The 26,500-nt window shown below is 47.0% G+C and overlaps 1 protein-coding gene across 4 annotated transcripts; it reads right to left on the bottom strand.

Annotated features, from left to right (window-relative positions):
* Positions 1–216: 216 nt before the first annotated feature.
* Positions 217–22,734, bottom strand: STAM2 (signal transducing adaptor molecule 2). Of its 4 annotated transcripts, XM_058809130.1 has the most exons (15): positions 22,620–22,690; positions 20,611–20,695; positions 17,181–17,265; positions 14,070–14,145; positions 12,300–12,395; positions 9,142–9,288; positions 8,245–8,314; positions 7,716–7,902; positions 6,948–7,042; positions 6,476–6,558; positions 6,226–6,313; positions 5,777–5,831; positions 4,650–4,803; positions 3,533–3,690; positions 217–2,875 (listed from the first exon to the last, which is right to left on the bottom strand). In XM_058809130.1, exons 3-15 carry the CDS (start codon positions 17,216–17,218, stop codon positions 2,677–2,679), a joined length of 1,446 nt encoding a protein of 481 aa, XP_058665113.1. In that variant the 5' UTR covers positions 17,219–17,265; positions 20,611–20,695; positions 22,620–22,690; the 3' UTR covers positions 217–2,676. The 4 variants fall into 4 exon arrangements, with proteins under 4 accessions (XP_058665113.1, XP_058665111.1, XP_058665110.1 ...); XM_058809128.1 differs by lacking the exon at positions 20,611–20,695 and having other exon boundaries at positions 6,476–6,555; positions 22,620–22,734; XM_058809127.1 differs by lacking the exon at positions 20,611–20,695 and having other exon boundaries at positions 22,620–22,734.
* Between the last annotated feature and the right edge of the window lie 3,766 nt (positions 22,735–26,500).

The following is a 26,500-nucleotide window of genomic DNA, read 5'->3' on the forward strand; positions in this document are numbered from 1 at the left end:
ATCCCACAGACACTCTCAGTGCAAGAGGGGCAGTGCCTGCACAGGGAGCTCTTAGAAAAGATGCACAGATGAAAAAACAAGGGAAGAAAATCATCTTGATCTCAGGAAATGACCCCTGAGAGAGGCCACAGAGTCCCACAAGCCCAGGCCATCCCCACCAAACCCTGCAGCACAAAGAACACACAAGAGCACGTGGAAGGTTTCGATAATCTGATTTTTACCATTATTTCTGGAGCCAATTGGAGAGACATAGCGTGGCTGACATCAGGTGACAGAGCACAAGCCCTCAGAGCACTCTGGGGTGACAAACTGAACAGACACAACAGGTCCCCAGCCCACACCAAAGGAAATGGATCTCATAGTGACACTTAACACCCATGAAACAAATATACCACGTGGAAAGTCTCCTTAGAAAGGTTCCTATGTTAAGGGTTTGTATGAAAAAGCAGGAGTTCTCCACCCTGAATTCCTGATAGAAAACAGCAGGTAGAAACCTAAGGTAGAAATCTGGAGTTAGAGAAATCCTTTGGCAGCATGTTCAGTTACAATCAGGCCTTAAAAATAAATATGATCATGTCTAGAAGTATGAAGAGAAACACCAACCCCCTCTAAATACACTGGTTTAATAATAATTAAATTATTTTACACTATCTACAAGTTGCATATCACAGAGTTAGGAGTAGAAGAGGTGACAGAAGGACAAATCCTGCTTTTATAAAAGTTCAGGCATGTGTGGAGCTGTGTAGAAAATCTCAGACAAATGAGTATATACATTATTTATACTTAACAATTAACATCATCAAATCACATCTGGCTGGCTCAACTGAAGATTTCTCTTGGCCCAAAGCTCAGAATCCAAAAAACCACCAATTTAAATTTCCTAACAAACATGGAGAATTGATAGCAACGAGAGCAAGGTTTAGTTCTACCCCAAACCAACTTGGAACAAAGTAAACTCTGACAAATAAAAGCTCCAAACAATAAGAATTTGGAACAGCAGCATTGAAATAAACTCATTTCCTCAGAAGACACAAGGAACAAGTTATCAGAACACTTCAGTATTGCCACGTGTTATTTGTACTGAGCTACTTCCAGGGCAAGGATCAAGACAAATTAATGTCCAAAGGAAAGACAAAATCCTCCTTCCAATTGCACACATTTCAATAAAAAGTGATTTAAAGAGCACTTTTTGCATGAGCACGAGGCTGCAAATATAAGGTCAAGATAGCAAATAATTAAATAAAGGAGGTGCTGAGTGAAGGGTGGGTTTGGTCACTCAGCAGCCTGGGAGTTGCAGTCTGGGATGAAGTTTATACATCAAAAATGCTTATTCAGACATCTGGGAGCTTCCTGCATTTAATGGCGATGTTTTTATCAGTAATTTGCTTCCATTATTTCCCCAAACCAAGGATTATCCCTCAGCAGAGGTGGTTAAAAGCAGGATAAATGTGACCATGCTCCAGGGAGGAGGTAAACAGGAGGATGAAGTGATTTTTTTGTTCAGCGGTTGAAACAAGAAAAAGAAGGAATTCCCACATTCCCAAAGGATAATCCAGCTCATGTGCTCCCTTGGACAAACCCCACCCTTCAAAAAGTGCATCAGGGAAGAAATTCTTGGATTCCTTTTCTCCCCGGCTCCGAGGCAATCCCTCCTGCAGGGAAAGGCTCTGGATTTCCTGTGCACAGGAGCCCAATCCCACCCCCAGCACATGGGATGGCCTCAAACCCCCCTTTCCCAGTGGTGCAGAGCTGCTCTGGGCTCAGGGCTGGCTGAGACATGGACACAGGGGCAGAGAGAGGAAATCCAAGGGAGGCAGAACCCCTGGTCCCATCGGGAGGGTTCCTGTTCCACTCAGCTCCCCCTGCAAAGGGAACAGATCCTCAGAGGCTTCAGCAGCTTCAAACACTCTCCAGCCCCTCCTTTCCCACAAGGAATCCCAATGCTCCTTCGCTTCTACATCCATCCAGAAAGGCAAACCGAAGAGAGATCCTGTGAGTTCCTGGCTCAGCCCCTTGGATCCACCTGGAGCATCCCCTGCCTGCCCTTGCCAAGGAGCCTCGTGCTGGCAGTGCCACCTCTGCCGAGACACCGGGGAATGGGAGGAAAACTTCTTTTCCTCAAGAAAAACACAGCAATCCTCGTGATTTCCAAAACACTGTTAAACCCCTCTTTTCCTCCTATTTCCACAGGGTTGTGGTCCTGAGGGCAGAGTTTCCTCTTGCAGCGGGAGCCAGGGACCCCTCGGATTGCGCAGTGCGTCCTTCAGGAAGGGGACTCCGGAGTGCAGAGGTTCCCTAAAGCCACTGGGACACAAGGATTACAGAAGACACCAGAGGAGGCAAAGCAACAGCATCTCAGCATCCTCAAGCTTCCAGAAACACATTGCAAAGAGAATTATTTTGGGACAATCTTTCAAAGATTCACAAGTGACGTTTCCTGAAAGCGCAGGGAAAGAGGAAAAAAAAGGGACTCGGAGGAACGGGGAATTATTTTAAACCATCCCCTAATCTAGTTCAGGATGCAAAAATGCAAATAACCATCAGAGCTGGTGCCTATTTTTACTCTGCACCACCCTAACGCAGCGAGCTGGGCTATTTGAGAGGAAGATGGACTTGGATATCCACGGCAGGGACTCCCAAAGACCGCCGAGCTCGGAACTCCTCCATCCCGGCTGTTCACAGCAGGGGCTGCTGATGGAAACTGGGCTGCTGCTGGAGCAGGGAGTGAGCAGGCAGTGCCACGGGGTAAGCTGCTCCCTGGTTGCTCTGGAATGCTGCCATGTCCACGCCCATCTGGTGCTGGGGGAAGGCGGCGGTGCCGGTGACACTCGGGACACTCGGGAAGGGCTGCGGCAGCGCGGGCTCGGGGCCGGGGCTGCGGGGACACAACACCAACCACGCTCACGGGGACAGCCCAGGGACACCTCAGCATCAAGGGCACCCCCAAAACAAGCTGGGAGCCCCCAAAATATGTACATTTGACCAAAAAGGTCACTTTGGAAGCAATTTCATGCTTTGCCGGCTGCAAAAATACAGTTTTTGACATGCACGCTCTCAACTTCAATCAGCTCTGGCCTTGCACTTTCCCTCCAGTCACTCCTCCACGTTAATAAACAGTTTCCCAGGAATTCCATACCTTTCATGCCTCTAACATGGCAGTTTTTTATGGCTTTTGCACTAAGAAATATTTTCACCCTCAAAATTCTTCCAGCATCTCAATAATTCTACTATGTAACTTTTCCTTTTCAACTTACTCTTGCTCTTCAACTTACTCTTTAACTTACTCCTACTATTTAATTTTCAATCTTTGGTGCTGAGTGCTTAAAGCCAAGATCAGAGGTTCCTTTTCAACCTTCCTGGGAAATCTCCTTATGCAGTATCAGTTTTACCCAGAATAATGCTGTCATTGCTCCCTGGTGTACTAAAATTGGTATTTTCCTCTCAAAAATGACGTGCCACTAAATGTAAATGCCACAAAAACATGCAAAGTGGCAAAATTCCCCCCAGGAAGAAGAAACTGCTGGGTCCATACCTTAAATAAGGAGCTGGAGGTGGCTGAGTGGCTGCAGAGTTGATGCTCTGGGGCAGGGACCTCACCTGGGCCACCTGCTCGGGGGCCAGGCTGTACCCTGGGGACATGGACACCCCCTGGATCATGTAATTCCCACTGGGAGGCTGCACAGGATACGACTGCAAAGCAAAGCAAAGCCAGCAGATTTGGTGCTCAGCAAGCTTTGGAGTGAACCCACCAGAATATTCTACAGCTGGAAGCCAAACCTGCACTTTCTGCCAATTCTGGTTTAAATAATGCAAGATTCCCTCCAAATCCAGGTGGCACGGGCTGGAGCTGCTGGTGGGGGCTGCATTTGGGATAAACAGGTTTGTCCCAAATAAAGCCCAGCATTATCCTGCATTTCTAGGCACCAGTCTTGGGAGGAAACAGCAAACTCCAGCTGCCTTTTGGCTTAAATTACTTTGTAACCTCCAAATATAATGAATTTTCCATCGTTACTGGAGTTAAGGACACGGAATTACTTTTAACTGACATATTTTCAGATCTAGCAGTTGCCATGGCAACTATTCTTTTCCCACTGAACAATTAACATGAAAGTAAAATTCATTTCAAGTAAAAACCCTCATTCTGTGCTTTTTGAAAATCTCTCCTTCCCCTCCATGCTTATTCCTTAAGCCATCATTAGGGACAGTGTAAAACAGTTTGGAGCACAAATACCACATGTTTAGAACTGATACAAAATGTTCATTTTTCTAAGGGCAAAAGGAGCTAAAAGCAGAGTGTTTCTATATTTAGCAAAAAATACACTTGGGATTAATAGACTGATATCCCAGTTCCCTCCCATCCCCACCATGAGATAAGAAGGGAACATTTTACTTGGAGATTGACATGACTCACAGCAAGAATACCCACCAGGCTGCTGCAACACCCAATCCCAACTGCAAGGAATGAATTATGGAAGGGATCTGCTGGAATTTTCAACAGTGGCCAAGCAAAACCTTCTGTTCCAGTGCATAAATCCCAATTTCTTGCAAAGGCAATGTCAGATTGCTCGTGGGCTCCCTTTGGTTTTTGCTGTGATTTTTTTAAAGCGGGGATAAGCAGCAGGGAATTTCCAGATCCCAGGGACACTGACCTGCACAGAGACCCCAGAGGAGGTGGGTGGGAATTGTGCAGGGTGCTGGAGTTTGGAGTAGGCTGAGTACATGGGGCTCTCGTTCATCAGTTTGTTGTAGAGCTCCAGAGCTTCCAGAACCTTCACGTTCAGCTCGGATAACTCGGAATGTTTCCTGTTCCAAAACAAATGGAGAGGGCACTGAGCTGCTGGGACATCTTGCATGGGGAGGAAAGACCAGTGCTGCATGAAATGTGCAAAAAAAATAAGCCCCTGAAAGGTAAAAGGTCGTTTTTAACCCATTAATATTGAAAAATTGCTGTTGTGTGACTGGAAGGAAAATCCAAGAGCTGCACAATCACTGGTGGCACCAAACCAGCAACTCCCAGGTGGAATTCCCTGTTCTTTCACCCTCAAATATTCCCAGGAGTCACAGAATCATGGAATGGTTTGGGATGGAAGGGATCTTACAAGATTTCATTCCAACCTTCTGCCATGGGCACCTCCCACTGTCCCAAATTTCAGCTGAATCCCAAAATTCCAGAATGGTTTGGGTGGGAAGGAGCTTAAAGCCCATCCAGAGCCACCCTGCCATGGCAGGGACACCTTCCACTGTCCCAGGGTGCTCCAGCCTGGCCTTGGGCACTGCCAGGGATCCAGGGGCAGCCCCAGCTGCTCTGGCAATCCCAGCCCAGCCAGGAATTCCCAGTTCCCAGTGTCCCACCCATCCCTGCCCTCTGGCACTGGGAGCCATTCCCTGGCTCCTGTCCCTCCATCCCTTGTCCCCAGTCCCTCTCCATTTTCCTGATCAGCCCCTTCAGGCCCTGGGCAGCCAAACCTGAGGAGGGAGAGGTGAGGAAAACCTGGAATAATCACCAACAGGCTGAAAATTCCAACCTCTGGACAGCCTGGAGAAGGCTACAGGCACAAAATGCCAAAGTAAAAAGCATCCGTGACCTGTGCAGGGGATTTTGGGACAGCAGCAATCAAATCTCAGTGCACACACTCAGAACTTGATATTTCAGCATTAAAAAATAAAGTTGTTACGTTTTTCTTGCAAGGTTTTCTAGCTCAGGAGATGAAAGTACCAAGGAAATCTCATTAAACCTGCCCAATTTGAAGGAAATGAGTGAATAAATTGTGCTCACCTATCTATCTCTTCTAGTTTTTCATCTATCATTGGACCCATCTGCTGGCAGATATCTGTGAAGACAAAGTGTTGAGGCAGTTGATGTCTTGCACAATTAAATGTTTAAATGCAGCCAGAAATATTTTATCCAGCTACTGTAAAATTATTTTCTTATTTATTTCAGGGTTGGGACTGGTAGATGCATCTTGCAAAGCTCAGGCATTTTACAGAGCTGGGAGTTATGCAAATGACTCTGCTAAACATGGAGCTGGCTTGGAACTATTAAAAAAATTCAAATTATCCCCAGAGCCCCACACTCCCACGGTGAAATAAGTGTTCTCCAGCACTGTTAGTACAGAGCACAGCTCCCCTAAGCTTAAAATAAACACAAAGAACTCCCAGCTCAATCCACAAAAGGTAATTGTGAGAAGAAGTCATAAAAAAGAGCTCATTTAGTGCTGCAAGTACCTTCTGAGTTGAGAAGATCTGGGGAATCAAGCTTTAAATCTGTGGGATCTATGCTCTGAAGTACCTGCAGTGTTTTATCCATCTTATCCTGAAAGGGAAGCCAAGATGAAGAACTCTGATTTCCCAGCCATACCAAGATTGGTTTAACATTCAAATAAAAGTTCTTTATAGAAAAAGAATCATCTGCCAACATTCAGCACTGAAGGAATGTAAAAGCCCAGCAATATTTTATTTTAAAGTGGCTTCATACCTCATCAATATAAACTGGCTCAGGTTCTGCTTTCTTAATTTCTTCTGCAGTGTCCTCAGGAACAGAGATTTTATCCACAGCTGCTGGAAGAACAGAGATGAGTTTCTTTTCTCTCTGTTGCTGTGATAACTTCAAACAAACATTTGCTCCTTGTTATTTTTCTGTGTGAAAAGACACTGTGACATTTGAAATGGCAATTTGCTGGATTTGTAAATATGTTGCTGACAAGGAATTATGGTGAATCGAACCAAATTCTGTCACAGAAAATGGTAATAACTTCAAAGAGAAATAGAGACAGAAATTAAGGGGAGTTATGGAATATCTGTGCTTGATTGTTTGAAACAAGGGCAGGGTGTCTCTGAATTCTTTCCTGGGGCCGACAGAGGAGATTGTTTTGCTGCTGGGCTAATTAGGATTGCAGCACTGAGCTGCCTGTGCAAGGATCCATCCATCATTTCAGCAGGTAACTCACCTGCCTCGGGCTCCACAGACAAGTCAGAGGTGACAAAATTGGATGGGAACAGCCCCACTCCCCTGTGGTTCTCCCCCTTCCACCAGTTGGCATCGCTGGGGAAATAAAAAGGGTTACACAGCTCAGGGGGGAACGCAGCCAGAGACACATTTGGGGTTTTTACTGAAAATCTGAGGTACACAGACATATTTGGTGGGTTTTTTACTAAAACCCTGTGATATCTAAAAGAGAACTTGGCAGGGATTAGCACAAAGCCAAACAGGGGCTGGAGCACAGGGGAGGGAAGGCAGGAAGAGGAGTCAGGGGATCACTGAAAATTGAACACAATCCATCAAATCTTTATATTGATTACTTGCCAGCCATTTAAAATTGTAATATCCCTAGAGGTGTTAACAACAATCATTATTTTAGCTATTTTAAATCAGTTTTATTCTTGGCAAATCTGATTCTTGCTAGCCAGAGGTTTAACGGCTGCTGGAAGCAGATGGAATGTGATGCCAGTGCATTTTCTTATGTCAGACAACCAACTAAGATTTATCTTCCAAACTACAAATTAGATGAAATACTCGAGGTTCTCCCTGCACTAAAAAAGATTTGAGGTCAGAAACAAGGAATTTGGAAAGATAAAAGGAAGAGAAAGGGATGTGAGGCGGGGCAGAGTGACAATGACATTTCTGTGAGGGGGAAAAAGCATCAGAGGAAAAATGTGCTACCCTGAGAGAAACAAGAGTGGTGGAACAAAGTCAGCTCCACCTGAGTGTATTGTACCTGTCATCCAAAACAAAAATAATTTCTCCACTTTTAAAGGTGAGCTCATTGTCCTCCACAGCTTCAAAGTCATACAGAGCTCGCACCTTCCTCAGGCTCTGGGGGTTTTGTGCCATTTCTGCAGGTGGGTACAAGGATTTGGTCTCCAGCTGCTGCTGCTTCTGCTCTTGCAAAGACAATTCAATAGCTGCAGGTGGGGCAGAGAGGAAGAGAACAGGTTTGAGGGGTTTACCCCGGCAGACAAAGCAGTTTGATTGTTTAACAAAAACAGGATTTGTTGGTTTATTTAAACAAGGTCTGTGTCTGCTGCTGTAGTACTGGAAGCTAACATTTAAAATGCTGTGTGATGGGGAGGAATGTGTCTTAGCCCACATCCCCATGGATGAGGGAAACACCTGGAATGCCACAATTCCCAACCCACTGTGGCATTGATTTCAATCCTGTGCAGCAGGAAAGAGCCCAAATTCCCATTTCCCTGCTTTTTAACCAAACTTCTGGAGTCCAACCCAAGGCTGAGACAGCAACTCACCTTTAGCTATATCCTCATCTTCTTTGGATTTACTGGATGAGGAGCCATTCTTAGCAGCACTGGTGGAGGCCTGCAAAGGTGGGACAACAGAAGGACAAATGACAATGACATCTCCATAATTTGGTATTTTTAAAAATTAGCACTGAGTTGTTCCTGATCAGGTGAATTATGGAATCCAGGTGATCTCAGAAATAAAAGTCACCACTCTTCAGGCTTGTTTCTGTTTTCAGCAGGGAAAAAAAAAAAAGTAAAGGAAATACTGAGATTTAATTGAAATAACTGATTTTATTGACATAATTATTTTAGTCATATTTATTACAGTGAGACTACTCACTTAAATGATTCTTTCCACTTTTCTGCTCCCTTCAAGAGACAAGATGCTGCAGTTGGGAGCTGCTGACTGAAATCCTACAATTCTCCCCAGCAGCACAGTGAAATCATCCCTGGAGTTTTCATTCCCATCAGGAACTGGAATTGGGTGCCAGTGCCCAACTCTCCCATGTTCCTGCCATATGTTTTACACATAGATCAGATTTAGAAGTGAAAACATCTTTGTGGAGGGAGGAGGGATTGTAAAAGTTAAAAAACTCACAGCGTTTGTAAAAGTTAAAAAACCCTCTGTGTTTCATATAGAGGGAAGTAAACTTTGTGTGAGTAAATTGTAATAGAAACTGTAATTTCAATTTTCAGGACTGAATAACGTGGAAATATTTAGAAGTATGAAGAAGTCAGGAAAAAACCACCTGGCATTTCTGCTGTCAGATTGGGCACAACAAACCACCAGAAGTGAAAAAAAAGCACTCCAAACCCAGGCCAACTCCTGGGACAAACAGGAAAAGGGGATTTGGGAAAGGACACCAGAGCCTGGGACCATCCCTGTCCCACAGCAGCTCTCACCTGGGACCCTGCTGCAGGGAAGGTGACACCCTCTTCCTTCAGGGATTTGATGGTTGCAGATATTAAACTGCATTGTGGGTCTTTCTGGAATTCTTCTGACCACTCCACCATGAGGGTTTTTAGCTTTTCACTCACTTTTGGGTGAGCCTGGAAGAACAAAATTGGATAAAAAGAGATTTTTGAGCCTCAAAATGAACAGGAGGAGCCGTTACCAAAATTGTTACCAAACACATTTTACTATAAATATGCTTAATTATTAATAATCATGTCGCTTGAGAAGATTTGGGGAGCAGAGTGTAGAATATCTGACCTTTTATACCCTGATCTGATATTTCAGAGAACATGCTGAGCTCCTGGAGCACCAATTCTGGAGAAATTCAGGCTGCCTACCACACTTATCCCAAATTTCTGCCTCTCTGTGTTACTCACCCTCCATTTAACCTCAATTTTCTCTTCATTCCTTCTCAAGTGTGTTGTTTTCCACTTCCCAACCACATCAACTGGTCTGGTATAAGCCACTGTCTTCCCCTACAAGAACTCCTCCAAGAAACCTCTCCCTAGAAGAAATCTTCCAAGAACTCCTCCAAGAAATCTTTCCCTCCAAGAACTCCTCCAAGAACACCTTCCCTAGAAGAAATCCTACAAGAAGTCTTTCCCTACAAGAAATCCTTCCCTCCAATAAATCTTTCCCTCTAAGAAATCCTCCAAGAAATCTTTCCCTACAAGAACTCCTCCAAGAAATCTTTCCCTACAAGAACTCCTCCAAGAAATCTTTCCCTACAAGAACTCCTCCAAGAAATCTTTCCCTACAAGAACTCCTCCAAGAAATCCTCCCCTACAAGAAATCCTCCAAGAAATCTTTTCCTACAAGAACTCCTCCAAGGAATCTTTCCCTCCCATCCACCTTTTCTGGCCTCTGCAGTTTCTCCTCAGATGTCAGGACAGCTTTGTCCCAGCTGAGAGACCCTCACAAACCCCTGATCTGTGTCTGCTTGAAGCAGCTTCTCCCACAAAAAGGAATTATCCATGGGGACAATCCATGGGGACAGTTTTTATTCCCAAACTGGAGCTGAGCTGGTAAAAGAAGATGATTTGCTTGGAGTGGGGGCAAACCAAGATCAGTTTAGGCTCTGCCTGAAATTTCTGTGGCACCCCCAGATCCTGGCACTGGGACAAGATTCCCACCCCAAGGAATCAGATCCCAGCATGGCTGGGCAGGGAGGGCACTGCCAGGTGCCAGGCTCCAACCTGCATTTTTAACCAGAACCTTTGCTGGGCTCAGGAGCAGCACAAAGATGTTTGTCACACTTGGCTAAACTCATTTTCTCACGGAAAAGAGGGGAAAAGCCCAGTTTTATTCATTATTCCTCCAAGGGGACAGAGCTGGGGATAAAGGGTCAGTATTTCCCAAGAACACAGAAATTGTGCTCCAGAACCCATCCCTGGGAGGGACCCCAGGGTTCCAGCACATCCCTGGGAGGGATCCCAGGGCTCCTGCCCATCCCTGGGAGGGATCCCAGGGTCCTCTGCCCACCCCTGGCTGGGATCCCAGGGCTCCTGCCCACCCCTGGGAGGGATCCCATCACTCCTGCCCATCCCTGGGTGGGATCTCAGGGTCCTCTGCCCATCCCTGGGTGGGATCCCAGCACTCCTGCCCATCCCTGGTGGGTTTTCAGGACCCCTGCCCACCCCTGGGTGGGATCCCAGGGTCCCTGCCCACTCCTGGCTGGGATCCCAGCACTCCTGCCCATCCTTGGCTGGGATCCCATCACTCCTGCCCATCCCTGAGAGGGATCCCAGCACTCCTGCCCATCCCTGAGAGGGATCCCAGCACTCCTGCCCACCCCTGGGTGGGATCCCAGCACTCCTGCCCACCCCTGGGTGGGATCCCAGCACTCCTGCCCACCCCTGGGTGGGATCCCAGCACTCCTGCCCACCCCCGGGTGGGATCCCATCACTCCTGCCCATCCCTGAGAGGGATCCCAGGGCTCCTGCCCACCCCTGGGTGGGATCCCAGGGCTCCTGCCCACCCCTGGGTGGGATCCCAGCACTCCTGCCCATCCCTGGCTGGGATCCCAGCACTCCTGCCCATCCTTGGCTGGGATCCCAGCACTCCTGCCCATCCCTGGGTGGGATCCCAGCACTCCTGCCCATCCCTGGGTGGGATCCCAGCACTCCTGCCCATCCCTGGGTGGGATCCCAGCACTCCTGCCCACCCCTGGGTGGGATCCCATCACTCCTGCCCACCCCTGGGTGGGATCCCAGCACTCCTGCCCATCCCTGGGTGGGATCCCAGGGCTCCTGCCCACCCCTGGGTGGGATCCCATCACTCCTGCCCACCCCTGGGTGGGATCCCAGGGCTCCTGCCCACCCCTGGCTGGGACCCCTGCCCATCCCTGGGTGGGACCCCTGCCCATCCCTGGTTGCTGAAGGTCAGTGTGAGCCCCAGGATGGACCCTGCCTAATGGGAACACAGGCAGCACTTGCAGACCTATTTTCCCACAAAAGCCAGAAACACAAGAGCTGTGAACTCATTTTGCTTCCCAGCAATTTTATTACTTTCCTTAATTGCTTTGCTCAGCCTCTGATGATTGCAGGGATCTGAAAACTCCTTTTTAACCCATTAACCAGGTTTGTCTCCAAGTGGAGCAGTAATTAGGGAAAAGCTGCTCCTGCTTACTCAATTCTTACAGCCACATTTAGAGCCCAGCAGCTGCTTGACCACAACCATTTCAGTCTCCTTTTCTTGGTTATTTTCTCATTCAACATTCCCAGAATCTCTAAAAAGCTAAAAAGGATTGTCTGTAACTTCATCCTTTCCCTTATACAAATGTATTTCACTTCCTCATAATCTTCCCTTTCACTTCAGCCCAGGAATTTCCTTCAAGCCCAATAAAAACTCTCCTCAAGAAAAGCTGCACTTATCATGATCACATTAATGGGGCTTAGGAACACAGATTTTAATTAAAATTGCTGATGTAATTTTGTAAAAGTGTGAAGGATTATCAGCTGTCAGCTCTTTAACAGATTATTTTTTCACAGTAAAAATGACACAAATTTCAGTGAAAACACAGAAAATGTGCATTGACTACAACATTAATTTGGAGAAATTACCAAAATAATCTTTCCCCAGGAAATTCAGGTTCATAAACAATTACCTTGTTTATTATAGCTCGAGCTTCAGTGGCAAAATCCCTGGAGCAAACCTCCAAGTGGAAAATCTTCCCACAGTTTGACACACAGGCTCCTAAAAGCTGACAGCAGAAACACAATTGGGAAAATGCAGGGAAAAAAAAGTACAAATAATCCAAAGTATAAATAGTGCAAATAAAAAGAAGGGTGCAAATAACCCAAAATAAGGGGGAAAATGCAAAAAAAAAAAAAAAAAAGAGTGCAAATAATCCAAAATTTCAAAAAGTGAAAATAAAAAGAGTGCAAATAATCCAAAATAAGAAAAAAAGGTGGAAATTTTAAAAAATAGTGCAAATAATCCAGAATAAGATAAAAAGGTGCAAATTTTAAAAAAGAATGTAAGTAATACAAAATAAGGAAAAAATGGCAAATTTAAAAAAGAGTGCAAATATTCCAAAATAAGGGAAAAAAGTACAAGTTTAAAAACAGTGCAAAGAATAATAAACTGCAAATAAAAAAGAGTGCAAATAAACCAAACTAAAGAAAAAAAGTGCAAATAAAAAGGACTGCAAATAATCCAAAATCAGGAAAAAAGTGAAAAATAAAGAGTGCAAATAAACAAAAAAGGAAAAAAAACCTGCAATTAAATCCAATTTTATATAATATATATATATACAATCCAATAATCCAAAATTTTAAAAAGTGAAAATAAAAAAGAGTGCAAATAATACAAAATAAGGAAAAAAGTGAAAACAAAAAGAGTGTAAATAATTAAAAATACAGGAAAAAGTGTAAATAGAAAAGAGTGCGAATACTGCAAATAATCCAAAATAAGGGAAAAAAGTGTGAATTTTAAAAATTAGTGCAAATTATCCAAAATAAGAAAAAAAGGTGGAAATTTTAAAAAAGAATGTAAGTAATCCAAAATAAGGAAAAAAAGTGCAAATGAAGAGAGCAAATAATCCAAAATAACAAAAAAAGATGTAAATTTTAAAAAGAGTGCAAATAATCCAAAATAAGGAAAAAAATGCAAATAGAAAAGAATCCAAATAATCCAAAATCAGGAAAAAACTGAAAAATAAAGAGTACAAATAAACAAAAAAAGGAAACGAAACCGCAATTAAAAAAAAGTGCAAATAATCCAAAATAAGGAAAATAGTACAAATTTTAAAAGAAGTGCAAATAATCCAAAGAAAAAAAGTGCAAATAAAAATAGTACAAATAATCCAAAATTAGAAAAGTGCAAATAAATAAGAGGGCAAATAATCCAAAATAAAGAAAAAAGTGCAAATTAAAAAAATGAGTGCAAACAATCAAAAAATTTTCAAAGATAAAATAAAAAAGAGTGCAAATAATCCAAAATAAGAAAAAAAGAGCAATTTTTAAAGAGTGCAAATAATCCAAAATCAGGAAAAAAGTGAAAAATAAAGAGTGCAAATAAACCAAAAGAAGGAAAAAATCCTGCAATTAAAAAAGTGCACATAATCCAAAATAAGGGAAAAAGATGTAAATTAAAAAAAAGGCTGCAAATATTCCAAAATTAGAAAAAAAATGTGCTAATTAAAAAATACTACAAATAATCCAAAATTAGAAAAGTGCAAATAAATAAGAGTGCAAATAATCCAAAATAAGAAAGAAAAATGGAAATAAAAAAAGAGTGCAAATAATCTAAAATAAAAGGTAAATGCAGCACAGACCCTGATTTCCTGAGGTTAATCAAGGTGTTAATGAATTGCTCAGTAAATATTTAATTGCTGCACCCCATGAGGTTTTGGGGGAGTTTGGGATTTACTCACTGTGAGAGCCTGCAGAGCCACGTGGGGAACTTTGTGATTCATCCTCTTCATGATGGCTTTAAGGCAATCCTTGGCTCTGCAAAGGAGCAAGAAATTCTGGAGAAATGGGAGGCACAGGAGCTCTGCAAGGAACGAGCCCAAACTCCACCACAACTGAACCAAATGGCACCAAAGCTGAGATTATTGGGTGAAAATGGCACCAAAGCTGAGTTTATTGGGTGAAAATGGCACCAAAACTGAGATTATTGGGTGAAAATGGCACCAAAGCTGAGTTTATTGGGTGAAAATGGCACCAAAACTGAGCTTAGTGAGTGAAAATGGCACCAAAGCTGAGCTTAGTGAGTGAAAATGGCACCAAAACTGAGCTTGAGTGAAAATGGCACCAAAGCTGAGCTTAGTGAGTGAAAATGGCACCAAAGCTGAGATTATTGGGTGAAAATGGCACCAAAGCTGAGTTTATAGGGTGAAAATGGCACCAAAGCTGAGCTTAGTGAGTGAAAATGGCACCAAAGCTGAGATTATTGGGTGAAAATGGCACCAAAGCTGAGTTTATAGGGTGAAAATGGCACCAAACCTGAGTTTATAGGGTGAAAATGGCACCAAAGCTGAGCTTAGTGAGTGAAAATGGCACCAAACCTGAAACTACTGAGCAAAAATGGCACCAAAGCTGAGCTTAATGAACAAAAATGTCACCAAACCAGAACCTACTGAACAAAAATGTCACCAAACCTGAGCCTGATGAAAGAAAATATCACCAAAGCCGAGCTTATTGAATAAAAATGCCACCAAATCTGAGCCTACTGAGTGAAAATGTCACCAAAGCTGAGCCTGCTGAACAAAAATGCCACCAAACCAGAATCTATTGAACAAAAATGCCACCACACCTGAACCCGCTGCACAAAAATGTCACCAAAGCTGAGCTTAAGGAACAAAAATGCCACCACACCTGAGCCTGCTGCACAAAAATGTCACCACACCTGAGCCTGCTGAATGAAAACGTCACCAAACTGAGCCTCTCAGGGCTGGGCAGAGATTTGCCCCCTGAGCAGTCTGTCTGTCTGTCTGTCTGTCTGTCTGTCCTCAGCTGGGAGCTGCACTGGCAGAAATTCCCTTTTTCCCTGGCACTCCACACCCATCCCCAAAGCTGCAGCCAGCCAGCAAGGGAAGCAATGGCAAGGCTGGGGCAGGCAGTGAAGGGAATGTCCCCACAAAAGGAGAGCATTCAGTAAATGGGTATTTCATGGAATTTATTCATTCCCAGCTCCTGGGTCCCCTTTCCCTCAGCCTGAGGACACAAAGGTTGCCATAATTTGTTTCAGCACAATCTGAGGTGAGAGGAGAATAATAAAGAATAATAAAGAGCTTTTTAAATGCTGCTGCTGAGGGGTTTGCACACTTGAAATGAGCATTAATGGCTGGCAGGAGCTCAGGCACATCACAGCTTCATTAACACTCGTATTTGGAACATTTAAAAGCATGAAATCCTGGGGAAAAAAAGCTGATGCAGCATTTAAAAAATAGTATCACTGCCAGATACTAGAGCTGCTGTTTTAGCAAAGCACAGAAAAGCCTCTGTGCCAGAAAAATACACTTTTAGTCCTAATATTTTAATTTTATTTCATGTACAAACCATTCAGCAAAGTCAACTCAGTTATGTTAAGCTGTATTTTTATTTAGGGTAGGCAAAAATCTTCATTATTCTCAAGGGCAGAAAGGAAGAAAATGACACGAAATTGAATTAAAAATATGCCAGCAGCAGTGGCATTTAAAATTCAGAATTTGGGATTTTAATTTCTATACAAATATATATATTTACATTTAATTATGCATTTTATATACTTCTATTTCTGCATATGTATTTTTTTAAAATCACAGAATTTTTTACAACATCCCTTCCTCCAAAACCAGATTTAAAACAGTTCCCTCTACAAAACTCTTGTGGCACTAAAAAAAATTGATTTTTAATAAAGGACACAAAGGACATTTTTTTTCCTTCAGGACTAAAGATTCCCAGACTGAACAGATTTGCTGTTATTGCTTGTGGCAGGTAATCAATTAAAACCAAAACAAAACAACCAAAAAAACCCCAATTTTAATGTTAAACAGAACTGCTGAAAATTCTGAGTTGCTTAAAAATTCTAATTAATTGAAGATTAATTCCAGAATTAATCTTAGAAATTGAAGATTAATTCCAAATTTAAAAGACGTTATCGCTCAAAAATTCAGCAAATATTTCTGGCCACTACAGAATCACTGAAATTCCATTTAAGTTCCACTCAGGCTAAAGTGATTCCAAGTGATTTGTGCTTTGATCCCTGTTTTTCCCTTTTCTCTCCCATTTCTCCTAACAAGCAGACACAGACAAACACCATAAAAGCCCCAGGTCCTTGCCAGGTGTTTTTCTGCCCAGAAAAGGGAAAGGGGGAAAAGGGAAAGGAGGGAAAGGGGGAAAAGGGAAAGGAGGGAAAGGGGGAAAAGGGAAAGGAGGGAAAGGGGGAAAAGGGAAAGGAGGGAAAGGGGGAAAAGGGAAAGGAGGGAAAGGGGGAAAGGGGGAAAAGGGAAAGGAGGGAAAGGGGGAAAAGGGAAAGGGGGAAAAGGGAAAGGAGGGAAAGGGGGAAAAGGGAAAGGGGGAAAAGGGAAAGGAGGGAAAGGAGGGAAAGGGGGAAAAGGGAAAGGAGGGAAAGGGGGAAAAGGAAAAGGGGGAAAAGGAAAAGGGGGAAAAGGAAAAGGGGGAAAAGGGAAAGGGGGAAAAGGGAAAGGGGGAAAAGGGGGAAAAGGGAAAGGGGGAAAAGGAAGAAACTTTGCACTGAGGGAAAATTATCAGGATCATCCCTGATCATTCCCACACCAGAAATTGTTTCACTTTCTCTCCTGGCACAGCCACTTGCCCACATTTGTGCCAGATCATTAAATATGGATAACTCTGTGCAAAAACTCCAGGCAAAAGCTGGAATGTGCTCAGCACACACAGACTGCTCTGCTCCAAACCCTCCTGGAACATTTCTCCCCAAGCATTTCCCAGCCAGCTCCATGAATTTGGGAGTCTGGAGCTCTCTGTGCCATTTTCCTGCCCCCAGCACAGAATTCCCTGCGATGCTGAGGGCAGCTTACCCATTGGGAGTGCTTCCAACCTTGTCACAAATGTCCATGATGAGCCCCCAGTCCTCACTGGTGTTGTACTCATTTGTGGCTTTTTCTGGAAAGGAAAAGGAGATTTATTAAGTGATTTGTTGCTTCAGTTCAGATTCTATCAATAAAATGTATCCCTAATTAATATTTCATGGAATGATTTGGGTTGGAAGGGACCTTAAAGCTCATGTAGTCCCACTCACTCTATAGATTAATTAATAAGGCTTAATGGTATTTTTTGTGCTTTTAAGTTTTTATTAGCCAGCTTATTTAAATCCCAAGTTAATAAACAGCAAATTCAATATCTGATTGCATTTGCTGCTTCATGATTAAGTTTCAACCAACTAAACTCCATTTTATTTTGGCTGCTCAGCAGAAAGATTTCCACAAAGGAAATCTTTTTCCAATATCCCAAATTCCTATTGTTACAGATGTAAAAAACATGGAAATTTAGAATTTTGGCCATAATTAATCCTCACAGACTGGAATTTTTACTTCAAGGAAGTACATATTATTTTGAAACCACAAACCTTCAGAACTAACCCCAAAAATGATGGAATTGCTAAATTTTTTTCTAAGTGCATCAATATTTTAGGGCATGAACAACAAATTCATGGATGGTGTGGGAAATAAATGAGTGCCTGCAATTTTAAATACTTTAAAAAAAAGGAAAATCAAGTGAAATCAGCCTCTGGAAGCTGCAGATTCCCTGGATATGCAATCCCTAAGGAGTGGAAAGATTCCCAAGGATATCCTGAAGTACTTCCCAAGGATCCACTGAAATTTCCCTGAGTGGAAATCACACCAGCTTTTCCTGCCAGGGCAGAAACAATCCCAACTCTCCCATGGCAACAGGAAGGTTTGATGATCACAGGCTTCAGCTGGAAGAGTTCACCTGAGAATTTTTATGGAATTATTTTGGGTGGAAAAGCCCTCCAAGGTCACAGAGTCCCAGCTGTGCCCATGCCCACCCTGTGCCCAGCCCTGAGTGCCACCTCCAGAATTGCTGGGACACCCCCAGGGATGGGCACTGCAAACCTCCCTGGGCAGCTCCAGTCCCTGAGCCCCCTTTCCATGGGGAAATTCCTGCTGTGCCCCCCTGAGCTGCCCTGGGCCAGCCTGAGGCCGTTCCCTCTGCTCCTGTCCCTGTTCCCTGGGACGATCCCAAACCCCCCCGGCTGTGCCCTCCTGGCAGGAGCTGTGCAGAGCCACAGGGTGCCCCTGAGCTCCTGATCTCCTTGACCCCACTCCATGCCCATCCCAACACAAGCTCAGGCCCAGCACACCCCACTCAGTGCTGCTCCCTCCCAGCTCCCAGCACGTGCCCACAGGAGCCCGTTCCCTCTGTGCTGGGAGCAGCCGTGGGACCCCAGCTCTGTCCTTCCCAAACTCTCAGGGATCTGCAAGCTTCCCTCCCTGCCAGCATGACAAACCGAGCAGCAGCTGCTGTTCTCCTTCCCTAAGTGCAGGAACAGTTCTGAACTCCCTCACAGATGCTGAGCCAGAGCAGGAGCAGATGTGGGAGGATGCATTTTCCAGGAGTTTTTCAGCACAGAGGGAACGTAACCTTTAAAAACATGGAATGACTCGTCCTCTGCAGCCCCCCAATTAATGAAGGAACATTAGACCTCAGCTGGCTTTCATGGAAATGATGATAAAAGCAGAATGAGCTGCTTGGGGTGCTTTGATAAAGAATTCCAGGGGCCTTTTCCCTGGGTGAGCTCCCTGAGCTGAGCTGCTGTGTGGTTCCATAGGAACACTGCCAGCCCAGGAGAGGGGACAGCACTCACAGCAGCAGCTGGGAAGGGGCTGGGAATTGTTTGCTGCTCCCACTGCCAGAAGGAGAAAAGATTGGAGAGCTCTGCCCCAAAGCACTGCCACAGCTCCTCCAGGAAAGCAGCTGGGAACTGAGGGAAAGGGGGAAAGGGAAAGGGGGAAAAGGGAAAGGGGGAAAAGGGAAAGGGGGAAAAGGGAAAGGGGGAAAAGGGAAAGGGGGAAAAGGGAAAGGGGGAAAAGGGAAAGGGGGAAAAGGGAAAGGGGGAAAAGGGAAAGGGGGAAAAGGGAAAGGGGGAAAAGGGAAAGGGGGAAAAGGGAAAGGAGGGAAAAGGGAAAGGAGGGAAAAGGGAAAGGAGGGAAAAGGGAAAGGGGGAAAAGGGAAAGGAGGGAAAGGGGGAAAAGGGAAAGGAGGGAAAAGGGAAAGGAGGGAAAGGGGGAAAAGGGAAAGGAGGGAAAGGGGGAAAAGGGAAAGGAGGGAAAGGGAAAGGGGGAAAAGGGAAAGGGGGAAAAGGGAAAGGGGGAAAAGGGAAAGGGGGAAAAGGGAAAGGGGGAAAAGGGAAAGGGGGAAAAGGGAAAGGGGGAAAAGGGAAAGGGGGAAAAGGGAAAGGGGGAAAAGGGAAAGGGGGAAAAGGGAAAGGGGGAAAAGGGAAAGGGGGAAAAGGGAAAGGGGGAAAAGGGAAAGGGGGAAAAGGGAAAGGGGGAAAAGGGAAAGGAGGGAAAGGAAGAAACTTTGCACTGAGGGAAAATTATCAGGATCGTCCCTGATCATTCCCACACCAGCCAGGGACCAGGGGACGTCCTCACCCCCTGTCACCAATCCCTGCAGGACCTCTCCAAGCTCCAGCAAACACCTCCTGGAGCCCTGCATGGCCCTGCAGAGAAGGGCAGGAAAACAAACTCCAGAGGGAAGGAGGCTGCTCCAGGGGTGAGGGGATGGGAGAGAAGGACAGAGCTGGGCAAACAGTGAGTGCACGTGGAGCCTGAACAGATCCAGACAGGAAATGTGACAGTTCCAAACGTTTTGGGGGTTCCTGTCCCAGCAGAGCAGCCACACTCCCCCAGAGCTGCAGAGGGTTATCTGGGATGTGCAGCTGTGTCCAACACAGTCCAAGGCTCTGCTCACCTCTGGGGGCTTGGAACCACAGCAGCAAAGGCAGCTGGGCAAAAAAAATAACATTGGGGGAAATAATAACATTGGGAAAGAATAATACTAATAAAGATAAATACGAGAAAAAGAAAAAAGGAAATAAAAGCTAAGGGAAATTAAAGCGCTTGAGGGCTGGGTTGGGTAGGAAAAGGAAATTCCTTTTTCTCCACAGGTGCTCCAGAAAAGAGCAGCTCTGCATGAAGAGGCAGCTGGATCTGCCCCACTGCTGCAGCCAACAAAAGGCACCAAAATTCCAAACTCAGCACCTCCCCAGAGCATCCGCATGTGATAATCTGATATCTTCCATGCTCTAATTTACAACAGAACACTGATTTGTTTAAAGCTTCTAATGACAAAGTTTTTCTGGAAAGGGACTTTAAGATTTAGCCCCAATAATTCAAGTTCCTATTGTGTTGCACATGCTAAATTTTAATAAGTGATAATAAAAATTATAACTATAAATATTAAATTATTAAAGGAAAAACACACTGAGTAAAGTTTAAGCAAACAGAGTCCCGGTTTTGAAGTTCTGCAGCCTGGCAGTCCTTGAAGCATTTCAGTTTGTTAAAGAATCCTGCAGAGTTCAAAAAAAATCCACGTGAACAAACACATCAGTTTGAGCCATGTGCAATGTGAGTGTGGTCAAACGGCAAACTGCAGCAGGGAACTGAAATTGGAAGTAAAACAATAAATAAAATAAGAAACCAGCTCAACTTATCCCACAAACAAACCAGAGATTGTGTGGCAACAAGAGCACTCAATCTCTCCCATTCTGGCAGGGACAAAAATCCCAGGAATGTTGAATTCTTCTCTTTCCTAGGATCCCACCAAGAAAGCAGAGCCCGGTGTCTCGTTTATTTCACTGCTTTTTTCAGCGCTGCCACTCAGAACAGGCCTTGTGTAACAAAGAAGTGACACTGAGCACGAGTGTAAGACAGCACAAGTCAGGGCAGGACACAAACCCAAACCACTGAGTCACCGTGCTCAGCCCAAGCCCAGGCAGGTTTTGTAATCCCTGAATTACAGAATATCCCGAGCCGGAGAAGATCCATGAGGGTGATCCAGCCCAGCTCCTGGCCCTGCACAGCCACCCCAACACTCCCACTGCGTGCCCAGGGAGGTTCTGGGGCAGCTGCTGGGAAGGAATCCTCAACAAAAGGAGGAAAAGCAGCAGATCTTCCACAATTCCCTGGATCCCTGCAAACCCAGCAGGCACAGAGACACCTCAGCCATGCTGGGAAAGCTGGGAAACTTTAGGAGTCAGAGCAAAACAGACACAAACCATTCCCTGATGCTGCTGAGGGAAAGGAGGGAGGGACTGAGGGATCCTTTCCCTGCCAGAGCCCCCAGCCCGGCCAGGACGGGGCAGGAGCAGCCAGGGATCCCTGAGCTGCAGTGCCCTGGGCCCAGCACGGTCACAGGAGCAATCCCGGGATTATTTTGGGTGGAAAAGCCCTCCAAGGTCACAGAGTCCCAGCTGTGCCCATGCCCACCCTGTGCCCAGCCCTGAGTGCCACCTCCAGAATTGCTGGGACACCCCCAGGGATGGGCACTGCAAACCTCCCTGGGCAGCTCCAGTCCCTGAGCCCCCTTTCCATGGGGAAATTCCTGCTGTGCCCCCCTGAGCTGCCCTGGGCCAGCCTGAGGCCGTTCCCTCTGCTCCTGTCCCTGTTCCCTGGAGCAGAGCCCGACCCCCCGGCTGTGCCCTCCTGGCAGGGAATTCCAGAGAGGGAAAAGATCCCTGGGGATCCTCCTGTGCTCCAGGTGAGCCCTGCCCGGCTCCCTCAGGGATTCTGCAGCCCCTGCCCGGCTCCCTCAGGGATTCTGCAGCCCCGGCCCGGCTCCCTCAGGGATTCTGCAGCCCCGGCCCGGCTCCCTCAGGGATTCTGCAGCCCCGGCCCGGCTCCCTCAGGGATTCTGCAGCCCCTGCCCAGCTCCGTTCCCTTCCCTGGCCCCGCTCCAGCCCCTCAGGGTCCCTCCTGTCCCAGAGCTGTCCCCAGCCCTGGAGGTGCCCCAGCAGCGCCAGCACAGGGACGGGCACTGCCCTGGGGCTGTGCCACACCGGCCTTTTGCCCACCTGGGCACTCCTGGCTCCTGTTCAGCCGCTGGCCCAGCACCTCCCAGCGCCTTTTCCATCTCTCCAGACATTTCCAGCCCGGAGCGCTCCCAGGGCTGGCTGTGACCCAGAGCAGCGCTCGCCTTCGCCGTCTGCCCGGCTCCTTCCCCATGGCTGCCGCTGCCTCAGGCCAGCCCTGCTCCCTCAGCACCCGGCCCAGCCATGAACCACCCATGGGAGCACTCGATCCTCCTCCGGATCATCCACTGACACCCAACGGGACCGAGACTGACACCGATCGGGAGCGCGGGGAGGGGAAAAGGGAGAGGAAAAGAGGAGAAAAACAACGAGGAGGAAAAGGAAGCGGGAAAAGAGAAGGAAGAGGAGAAGGCAGGGGACGGGAGGCCGCCCCGCCTGCCCTGCACCGGGCGCAGCCGCTCACCCACGTCCTGCTCGAAGGGGTTGGCGGCGAAGAGCGGCATCTCTGCCCCCGGTGCCGCCGCCGCTCGCCCCGCACCGACTGACCCGGCCGGAGCCGCCGCCGCCGCCGCGCCCGCCCCGCCTCGGCCGCCCCGAGAGCCGGGCTGCCCGCCGCGCCCGACCGCCCCGCGCGGCCCGCGCCGCGCCCGCAGCGCCGCGAACCGCCGGGATGAGCGGCCGGGAGGGGAAACAGCGGAGCCGCCCGGCGGGCCGGGGGGGAACGGGGCCGGCGGCGGCCCCGGGAGCGCGGCGGCGGGGCAGGCACTGCGAGGGGCAGCCCCGCGGCGAGGGGGCCTCGCGGGGGCGGAGCTGACGGGGTGCTGCGTGCGCTCGTGACGTCAGGACGGCGCCTTGACGTCATGCGCCGCCATGTCGCGGCCGTGCTGAGGGGTCGCGGCGTCGCTCCGGGCTGTCCCCGCTTGTCCTTTAATTAACCGGAATTAAATCTTAATTAACCGGAATTAAAGCTGTCTGAGGGCGCAGATTGAGGGGGGAGTGCGGCTGAGGGGCAGCTGTGGCTGAGGGGATGGTGCGCGGTGATTCGTCCTGACATCCCAGGAGCAAAAGTTAAACAAAACATAAAAACTGTTAACCGTCGGAAATGCGGAACAGTTTTCGTAGAGGGCTGCAGGGAGAAGAGGGTCATGAGGCAGGTCCTGCCTGATTGTTGTCAAGCGTGGAATACGTGTAGCTTTTCTCCGTGAAGGATGTTATTTGGTGTTCTTTGTAGGTTCCAATTAGAATCAACAAGGACGATGGATCCGGTGGGGCAGAGCAGCAGCGAGCTCCCAGGGAATGCAGGATTCCTGTTCAGGAGGATTTCCTGAGGTGGTGGATCAGGGAATGCAGGATTCCTGTTCAGGAGGATTTCCTGTGGTGGTGGATCAGGGAATGCAGGATTCCTGTTCAGGAGGATTTCCTGTGGTGGTGGATCAGGGAATGCAGGATTCCTGTTCAGGATTTCCCCTGGCAGTGGATCAGGGAATGCAGGATTCCGGGACCACATGACATCTGGCAGAGCCCCCAGGGCAAGGAAGATCCCACAAACCCCAATTCAGGAGCTGTGCATAAATCAGAAATCAGCTGTGGCTGGATAAAAAGGAATTCTGGCAGGGGGGAAGATCCCACCCCGAGGAACTGCCTGACCCAAAACAGGGGAAGGGAAAGGATTAATTAGCACGAGGAACGAGAGAATCATTAACCAGCAGGAGAGAGGATGCTAATTAATGACTGACTGAGAGGACACCAATTAATAACTGGCTGAGGAGATGAGGGATAAGGGGTTGCGGTGGGGTGGTGGCAAACAGGGACATTCCATAGGGAAGGTGCCTCTGCAAGGCAGGGATGCCCCAGTGGCAGCACAGATTGTGGGATGTGTGCCCCCCAAAATCCCCGTTCTGAGCAGCAGCTGTCCCCATCAGCTGTGGTCAGCAGGAGCTCCGGGTGCCCGTTGCTGTGAGGAATAACTGGGATGAGTCAGGGTTGTTCCCAGCACAGCCACCAGCTGGGAGCCAGCCTGAGTCGTTCCCAAGGGATCTGTGGCACGGTGAGGCACGGCAGCAGCGCCCGGCCCTGGAGAAGGGCAGCACCTTGGAATTCCAGCACAAATCACTGTAGCATTCCTAAAAACTTCCTGTAAGAGTCAGTGACATTGCCCTGCTCACTCACCTCCAGTTTCAGGGTCACATTCCTTTCCTCAGCTGTAACACCAAAGTGTAGACTCAGAGATAACAAAGTTTCGCTTGCATGTGTGGAAACAGTCTTTTCTAGCATCTTTTATACAGAATTTTAATTATGATACTGAAATTAAAAGAAATTGAATGATACATTTGAAAAATTGGAAATTTTTATTATTAATTAAAATTTGAAGAGCACACTGATCTTCCTTCAAAAATTCAGCGTTTCATTTTTGTCATGATAACAATTCATATTTTTTGAACATTTTGTACATCAAAACGTTGGTTTTTAAATCAGCTGTGATGGCCCGGGGTTAACAAAGCTTCTTTACCGAGGTTTTTATTCTTAAATTCCATGAAATCAGCAAGGTTGGAGGAAACCTTTGAGCTCAAAGCGTTCAGAGGGATGGGCTGTGAGGTCCGGTGAGTGGATCTCCGACCTGCCTGCTCCCCTCCCGTTTTCCAGGGATTTTTTCCCAGGGATTCCTGCTGTCTGCAGGGGGCACAGTTGCCTCACATTCCCGGCCACCCTTTGCCATCCCGATCCTGCCAGATTTTTAAGGCAAAATTTCCGGAGGTCTGAATTCACTAATTGCACCGAAACTTCTAATTTCATGTCATGAATCAGAGCGAGAGCGGCATTAATTGGTTTAATTGCCTTAAAAAAGGAATTATGAAGCCATTAGTGCAGGAAGGCACCGAACACTGATGTTGTCTGGCCAAAGTGGGAATTTGGAATGGATCCTGGTTAATTCCAGAGTTTGGGCTTTTAGGAACTCCACACATCCCTACATGCGGTGCAACAGTCACAGCAGCTGGGCGTGGAAATTTAGGGATGGCTCCTCCATTTCCACAGTTTTGTCACCTCAAATCAAATGACACTTGGCTCTGTGGAGCTTTGCTCCATTTTTTACCTGGACAATGCATCCAAGAGCACCTGGAAAGGAAGGATTGGGAAGTCTGAGCCTGCCAGCCCAAGCAGTCATGGGGAACCTCCAGTCCAGAAGCACCCACAGAACTCCTGCTCTGGGTGACACCGCAGCCAAAGCTACAGCACAATTCCCAAAGGAAAAATCCCCCAGGAAATGGAAAAATCAACCAGAATACGGAGGGAAAAAGAAAATATCAGGGCAGTGCTGTCCCAAGCTGTGGAGGAACAAACCATTCCTTGAGGAGAAGCCAGAAGCAGGAGAGGAGGACAGCAAGATGCTATAAAAACAAGCTGTTTCCAAAGCTGTATTTCCAGACTGTGGCTCTGGGAATCTCCTTCTCCCTGAGCAGTCTGTGCCCCGTGTCCCAGCTGTGGCACCACCATTAGGCCCAGCTGCCTGCACCGTGTCCCCATCCCTGATGGATCCAGGGGCTTTGTAGGAAATCCTTGCTCCCCCTCCTCCCTGCCCTGCCCCGCATCCAGGGGCCAACCCAGCTTTCCCAGTTCCTTTGTTACACAATGTTGTCATAATATTTAATCTGCAGCCTTGGCCCCGGCAGCAGCTGTTTGAAAGGACAATTTATATTCCCCAAAGTGCTCTGGAAACCCTCGGGAAGCTCCCAGGAAGCTTTTTCCTGGTGCACAGAAGCAGCTTGTGTAGGCCTCCAGCTTTGTTTTGTGTCTGGCTGGATCCCCTGGATTCCTGCAGCTGCCCTCTCATTTACTCTGGGGTTTGCTGGAATATTTGTTCCCTGCTTTTCACGCCGCTCTCTCCGTGTGAGAGTCACCAAAATGGATGGAACAGGGGAATGACCAAAGTGATTCCATGGAAAGCACTCCAAGGATAAAACAGAGGAATGCCCAGAGTGATTCCATGGAAAGCACTCCGAGATGGGAGCAGGAGCTGCTGGGAGGGTCCTGTTAGGTGAGAAACTGTTCCAGATTGAAGGCAAGATGTTTTCTATTACCATCTGTATGGCAGTTGTCTTTTGTCAAGTGGGCAGTTTGCCTTATCTCTCTTTGAGTGACCACAATCACTCCTCTCTCAGGGGAGACATCTGCTGATAACAGGCCATTGAATGTCACTGCAGGACTGATAAAACATCTACTGATAACAGCCATTGAATGTCACTGCAGGGCTGATAAGAACAGCAGCATCCCATTGGGAGATGTGAGCCCAGGGGGAGGAGCCAAGCATTCCTGCCTGGATATAATCTGGGGATTCTGGAACACCAG

Source organism: Ammospiza caudacuta, chromosome 8, assembly GCF_027887145.1.
Source record: "Ammospiza caudacuta isolate bAmmCau1 chromosome 8, bAmmCau1.pri, whole genome shotgun sequence".
Classification (NCBI taxonomy): domain Eukaryota; kingdom Metazoa; phylum Chordata; class Aves; order Passeriformes; family Passerellidae; genus Ammospiza; species Ammospiza caudacuta.